The sequence below is a fragment of the Dipodomys ordii genome, unplaced genomic scaffold (genome assembly GCF_000151885.1).
Source record: "Dipodomys ordii isolate 6190 unplaced genomic scaffold, Dord_2.0 Scaffold217, whole genome shotgun sequence".
NCBI lineage: Eukaryota > Metazoa > Chordata > Mammalia > Rodentia > Heteromyidae > Dipodomys > Dipodomys ordii.
This window is the reverse complement of record NW_012267433.1, coordinates 609,492-616,566: the sequence shown is the minus strand read 5'-3', so window position 1 is coordinate 616,566 and position 7,075 is coordinate 609,492. Positions and strand designations below refer to the sequence as shown.

The 7,075-nt window shown below is 44.7% G+C and overlaps 1 protein-coding gene across 1 annotated transcript in view; it reads left to right on the top strand.

The window, feature by feature from the left end:
• Window positions 1–7,075, top strand: part of Fanca (Fanconi anemia, complementation group A) — a 56,924-nt gene that overhangs the window by 19,177 nt on the left and 30,672 nt on the right. The window contains exons 19-22 of the mRNA XM_013035672.1: window positions 2,648–2,708; window positions 2,802–2,851; window positions 5,591–5,667; window positions 6,687–6,800. Coding sequence (XP_012891126.1) covers window positions 2,648–2,708; window positions 2,802–2,851; window positions 5,591–5,667; window positions 6,687–6,800 — 302 coding nt within the window. The remainder of the gene's footprint in view (window positions 1–2,647; window positions 2,709–2,801; window positions 2,852–5,590; window positions 5,668–6,686; window positions 6,801–7,075) is intronic.

The window sequence follows — 7,075 nt, the reverse complement described above, 5'->3', positions numbered from 1 at the left end:
TTTTTTTTTTTTGTCGGTCATGTGGCTTGAACTCTGGGCCTGGGCGCTGTCCCTGCGCTCTTCAGCTCAAGGTGAGTGCTCTACCACTTGAGCCACAGCACCACTTCTGGTTTTCTAGTGGTTTGTTGGAGATAAGAGTCTCACGGATGTTCCTGCCCAGGCTGGCTTTGAACCACGATCCTCAGATCTCAGCCTCCTGAGTAGCTAGGATTACAGGCATGAGCCACTGGCACCCGGCTCCATGAGACTTTTATCCAATAAACCACCAGAAAACCAGAAGTGGTGCTGTGGCTCAAGTGGTACAGCACTTGCCTTTAGCTGAAGAGCTTAGGGACAGAGCCCAGGATCAGAGTTCAAGCTATGATTGACAAAAACAGAAAAGAAAAGCTTTTGCTGGGCACCGGTGGCTCATGCCTGTAATCCTCACTACTCGGGAGGCTGAGATCTGAGGATCAAGGTTCAAAGCCAGTCCGGGCAGGGAAGTCCATGATACTCTTACCTCCAATAAACCACTCGAAAACTGGAATTGGTGCTGTGGCTGAAGTGGTAGAGCGCTTGCCTTGAGTTGAAGAGCTGAGGGACAGCACCGAAGCCCAGTTCAAGCCCCACGACTGACCAAAAAAAAAAATGCTTTTGTGACAGCATGCTGTGTCTAAAACACCCATAACTGTGCCTGTCTGGAAATATGTGGGGAGGTAAGATGGACCCATAGTGTTGCCATAGGCTTTTTTATTTCTTACTTTAGTTTTTGCTAGTCTTGGGGGCTTGAAATTTGGGCCTGGGTGCTTTCATTGAATTTCTTTTCTGCTCACGGCTAGCACTCTACCACTTGTGCCACATCTCTACTTCTGGCTTTTGGGTAGTTAATTGGAAATATGAGTCTGATGGACTTTCCTGCCTGGGCTGGCTTTGAACCACAATACTTATATCTTAGCTTCCTGAGTAGCATTTTTTTTTTTTTTTTGCTAGTCCTGGGGCTTGAACTCAGGGCCTGGGCATTGGGAACTCTCTCTGAGCTTCTTTTGCTCAAGGCTAACACTCTACCACTTAAGCCACAGCACCACTTCCAGCTTTTTCTGTTCATGTGGTACTGAAGACAAACCCAGGGTTTCATGCATGCTAGGCAAGCCCTCTCTCACGTTCCCAGCCCCACACGACCTTTTTATTGATGCTTCTTGATTACTAGAGGAGCTAGGAAATTGAATAGTGGACTTCATTGAAAATGTTTGATGTGATCTTGAGATATCTTGAACTAATTCCAGCTCAGGAATTTGAGACCAGTTCACAGAAGAAAGTTCAGCATGCCCCAAAGTGATTCTTCTCTTTTTTTTGGAGTTGGTCTTAGGACTTATATTCACGGACTGGGCACCATCCTGAGCTTTTTTTGCTCCAGGCTAATATTCTACCACTTGAGTCACAGCGCCATGTCTAGCTTTTTGGTAGTTAATTGCAGATAAGATCTCATGGACTTTCCAGCCCAGGCTGGCTTTGAACCTCAGTCCTGAAATCTAAGCAAAAGTTGTTTTTATATCTGAGACTAGCCTGCATTTTGTGGTCCAGATTTTAAGTAGAATCAGATTGTTGCTGCCACAATCTGCCTTCTGCAAGACATACCCCATGACAGTGAAAAGTCAGAAAGAGTCACTTCGGTGTGGGGCTCAACCTGGAAACCTTAGCAACTTGGGACATGGAGGTTGGGGATCATGGTTTGAGGCCAGGGAAAATTACTTTCAAAGTATCTCAAACCAGTGCCTGGGCATGTTGACACTGCATGTTTCCTCAACCTTTGACAAAGCACAGTGGCTGGACACAATAGTGTATGCTTGTTGTCTCCGGTGATTTGGGGAAGCATAAGCAGGAAGATGCAACCCATGTCAACCTGGGCATAAAGTGAGCCACTGCCTTAATAGCTTTTTTTTTTTTGTTTTTGGTTGGTCGTGGGGCTTGAACTCTGGGCCTGAGTGCTGTCCCTCAGCTCTTCAGCTCAAGGCAAGCGCTCTACCACTTGAGCCACAGTGCCACTTCCGGTTTTCTGGTGGTTTATTGAAGATAGGAGTCTCACAGTCTTTCCTGCCCGGGCTGGCTTTGAACCGAGATCCTCAGATCTCAGCCTCCTGAGTAGCTAGGATTACAGGCGTGAGCCACCAGCGCCCGGCTTGAGCCACTGCCTTAATAACCAGTGCCAAAGGAGGCTGGAGAGATGACTCACTCAAGTGAGCACCTGCCTGTCAAGCTCAAGGTCCTGAGTTTAGTTTCCTTTACCGCCATATCACCAAAGCAAAACAACCAGACTTAACATGATTAAACATCTTTTATTTATTTATTTATTTTTGGTCACAGTGCTTGATCTCTGGGCCTGTGCGCTGGCCCTCAGCTCTTCAGCTCAAGGCTAGTGTTCTACCACTTGAGCCACAACACTTCCAGTATTCTGGTGGTTAATTGGAGTTAAGAGTCTCACGGATTTTCCTGCCCAGGCTGGCTTTGAACTGCAGTCCTCAGATCTCAGCCTGCTGAATAGCTAGGATTACAGGCATGAGCCAGTTTGATTAAGCATCTTGAAGAAGAACTACTCCTTAAGACTGTTGGCAAACAGATGGTGCCTTTTCCCTGTATTCACTGTGGTGTCTTTTGCTTTTCCATGCTGAAGCATATTCAGACGATCTTACTACATATCTCACTTCCTCCCTACCCTGCTCACACCACGAGTGGTAAGTGGTTTGAAATCTACTACCTATACTCAGTGGGAACCAGGGACAATCCTTTTTCCTTATCTGCTGCTCACTCAGCTGTTTTCTTTGTAGCTTCCATTGGTCCCTGACTCCCGAGAAGGTTTTATAGAGTCTCTGAAGAGGTAAGGAGCTTCAGTAGTCGCATTTCTGTGTCCAAAGGGTTTTGATAATGCAGAGTTCTTTTGTAGAAGATCTGTTTATCATGCATGTTTTGTTTATAAAATATTGGCTTCAAACTTGGTTCTAAGGTAGAAAATCAACTTGTCATTGTTTTTGTCACTAACAAAGACAAACATGGGCTTCGAATGAAAGCAGGCAGGAATGACCATAGTGATATATAGTAATAGAGAATTCAAATTAAAATCAGTCAGAAGGGACAAGGATAGTTGCTTCATATTAATGCAGGGAATGATCCATGAAGAGGAAATTGCCGTTGTTAATATATACGCACCAAAAACTGGTGGACCCAGGTCATCAAGAAAACACTTCCAGACTTACATGTCCTGATAAACCCAGCACAACAGCAATGTCCCTATTCATGACAGTCTTCTTTTTTTTGGGTCCGGTCGTGGGGCCTGAACTCTGGGCCTGGGCGCTGTCTTCAGCTCTTCAGCTCAAAGCTAGTGCCACAGCGCCACTTCCGGCTTTTTTCTTTTTGCTTATGTGGTGCTGAGGAATCGAACCCAGGGCCTCTGGCATGCAAGGCAAGCGCTCTACCACTGAGCCACCTTCCCAGCCCCCCACGACAGTCTTCTAAATCTAACACCAACAGAAAAACCTTAGAATTAAATGATACCACAGACCAAGCAGTCTTAATATTTTACTTAGTAGAGGTACAATATATGTTTTTATTTTTTTTTATTTTTTATTATTTTTATTTTTATTTTTTTTGGTCGGCCGTGGGGCTTGAACTCTGGGCCTGGGCACTGTCCCTCAGCTCTTCAGCTCAAGGCGAGCACTCTACCACTTGAGCTACAGCGCCACTTCCGGTTTTCTGGTGGTTTTATTGGAGATAGGAGTCTCACGGTCTCTCCTGCCCGGGCTGGCTTTGAACCGAGATCCTCAGATCTCAGCCTCCTGAGTAGCTAGGATTACAGGCGTGAGCCACCAGCGCCCGGCACAATATATGTTTTTAGTGTTCCCAGAGCTTTCTCCAGAATGTGTCATATCCTAGAACATACAGCTCTAAGCAAATGCTGGGAGTAGAGACATGGCCACTATATCCAACTTGAATTGCTGAATATGATCTAGTGATGTTTCAAGTGGCTTTGTACCTATGTCTGTAATTCTACATCTTGGGTACTTTAGCATGGAAGTTTCATAATAATATTAAGTAAATCAGAGCCAGGTGCCAATGGCTTAAGCCTGAAATACTAGCTAGTCAGGAGGCCGAGATCTGAGAATTGTGATTTGAAGCTAGCCTGAACAGAAAAGTCTAGATTTTTTTTTTGTTTTCTTTTTTTGGTTGTAGGGCTTGAACTCAGGACCTGAGTGCTGTCCCTGAGCTTTTTTGCTCAAGGCTAGTGCTCAACCACTCTGAGCCACAGCACCAATTCCAGGGGTTAATTGGAGATAAGAGTTTCATGGACTTTTTTGCTGGGCTGGCTTCAAATTGCGATCCTTAATGCAATCTCATTCTCCTGAGTTGCTAGAATTACTGGCATGAGCCACTGGCACCCAGTCGGAGAGACTCAAATCTCCAATTGATTACACAAAAGCTGGAAATGGAAATAGGGCTTAATTGGCAAAGCGCTAGTCTTGAGGGAGAAATAAATCCAAATGAGAGTGTGTGCCTCTGAACCCTAGAACTGGTACAGACATATAAAATAGAGTAAATCAAGACACAGTCTCCTATTCTCTGGCATCTTGTCTGATACAGGGACTCTGCATGTAAAGGTTTGGCAGAGTGTTATGGTTGTCAAACCATGTAACTTGGTGACTTGGGTCCTCTTGACTTAGTTCGTGAATGTTATTAGTAGAGTTAGCTTTTCTATTCCTTTTTTAATTGAGTAGGGAGTTCTGAGAAATCTTTACAGCCATCTAAGATCCCCTCTTCCTCTACCTCACAGTGCTGAAAATGAAACTGTGGCCTGTGTGCACTAAGCGAGCAGTCTACCACTTATTCCCAGCCCCCATCTCAGGTTTTTGTCATCGATACTGTATTGTTCAGTCCTTGCTGAAGGGGCACTGACAAGACCTGATGCTGCCTGTGTGTTGCTACATCACTGGTAATAGCCTGAAGTCACAGGCGATTACAGCTTCCACACAGGGGATAGGGACTGTCTTCTCTGTAGTCCACTGGCATAGACAGAACCATTGCACCTGCCCAGACGTAATGGTCTGCAATGTTACAACACTAAGAATGGCCCTGAAAACATACAGAAGGCCTATGTGAAATTTTACCAGAAAACATCCTGACAAGTTAGTGATGTGAGGTTTCTCTAGGTACCCTCTAAGCTGAGATGGACAAGGTCTAGACAGGTGAATGAGGACACCGTGCTTCAGAGATGAACCATCACAACACAATTTCAGCAGTAGACTCACTCTGGAAATAGAGATCAAATGGACCATCATGCATATTGTGACAACATTCATTTTATGTGTGATAGGCATATTTGTAATGATATGAATTGAATATTTTTTTACTCATTAATATTATATGACATGAAATAGTACCAATTAAATGCATGTTTTTGTAAACATGCATGAATTATCTTCTAAAACCAGGACAGTACTATACACTGTGTACACTGTTGTATGATTTATTGAAATATCTAATTCTGGTTTATGATTTAGTTTTATACCTACAAAGCTGAGAATCAGATCCTCATATTTGATTTATATATTGTTTTCTGATACAGAGCAGATAAAATCCCTCCATCTCAGTATGCTGCTTATCGCCAAGCCTGCACTACTGCCAAGGAGCAGCAACTGGAGAGTGAGCTACTTTCTGTGTCTGTGCCTTCTGTTTCCTTGATGTGTGTGTTTCCCTGTGCTGCTGGGGATGACAAGTTTGTGCTATAGCATTCAGCCCTTGATAGAGATAGAGTCTCATGACTTGGTGCCCCGACTGATTTTAAACCATGGTTCCCTGATCTCTACAGCTCGTATGTGAGACTACAGGCATGAGCATGGAGCCTGGCTCCACTATTTTATTATTATTTGTTTGTGTGCGCGCATGTGTGTGTGTGTGTGAGCGTGTGCGTGTGTGCACATGCACACATGGTACTGTTCTAAGCTTGAACCTGGAGACTGGGCACTATCTTTTTGTGCTCAAGGCCAGCATTCTTACTAGTGGAGCCACAATCTTTTTGGTGGTGAATTATCTTATCTCCAATCCATAAGAGCATGCTCCTTATCCATAAGAGCATGGACTTTTCTGCCAAGGTGGTTTTTGAGCCACAGTCCTCAAATTTCAGCCTCCTGAATAGTTAGGCCACTGTTTTAATTTTTAGTAACATATGCAGCATCCATCATCACAGAGAGACCTTATTTGACTCTGTGAACTGTGTCTGGTATCTACTCACAGCCATTTGTGTGTGTGCGCGCATGCGCGCGTGTGTGTGCATGTGTGCGCGTGCACGCGTGTGCTGGTCCTGTGGTTTGAACTCTGGGCCTGATCGCTGTCCCTGAGCTCCTTTTTTCTCAAGGCTAGAGCTCCACCACTTGAGCCACAGCACCACTTCCATTTTTTTCTGTGATTTGATTGGAGGTAATAAGTCTAACAGACTTTCCTGCTCCAGCTGGCTTTGAACTGCGATCCTCAGATCTCAGCCTCCTGAGTAGCTAGGATTATAACAGATGTGAGCCGCTAGCACCTGGCTTTTTTTTTTCTTGTCTTTTGTTTCATAACCATTCTTTGCTTAACTGTGTCCATGTTTCTGTTTGCAACAGAGAATCCCACTGAGTTTGTTTCCCAGTTGGCCTAATAGTCAAAATTGTCCATCCTTCACTCAGGTGCAGTTCCAGAAACAAGGGCAGAGCCTAGTTGTGCTCGAGACCCCCTGGGACCACTCAGGGCTGCACTGGAAGAGCTCAGAGCCTCAGTGACAGACCCCACCCAGTTTGATGGTAAGGATGAGTATATTTGGTTGTTGGTTAATTAGAGATTGAGTCATGTGGACTTTTTTGCCCAGGCTGTCTTTGAACTTCTGTCCTCCAGGTCTTGGCCTCCTAAATGGCTAGGATTACAGGCATGAGTCACTGGTGCTCATCTAGCTTACAGTTTTTTTTCCTTTTTTTTTTTTTTGGGTCCGGTCATGGGGTCTGAACTCTGGACCTCAGCTCTTCAGCTCAAGGCTAGCACTCTACTATTTGAGCCACAGCGCCACTTCTGTTTTTTTTTT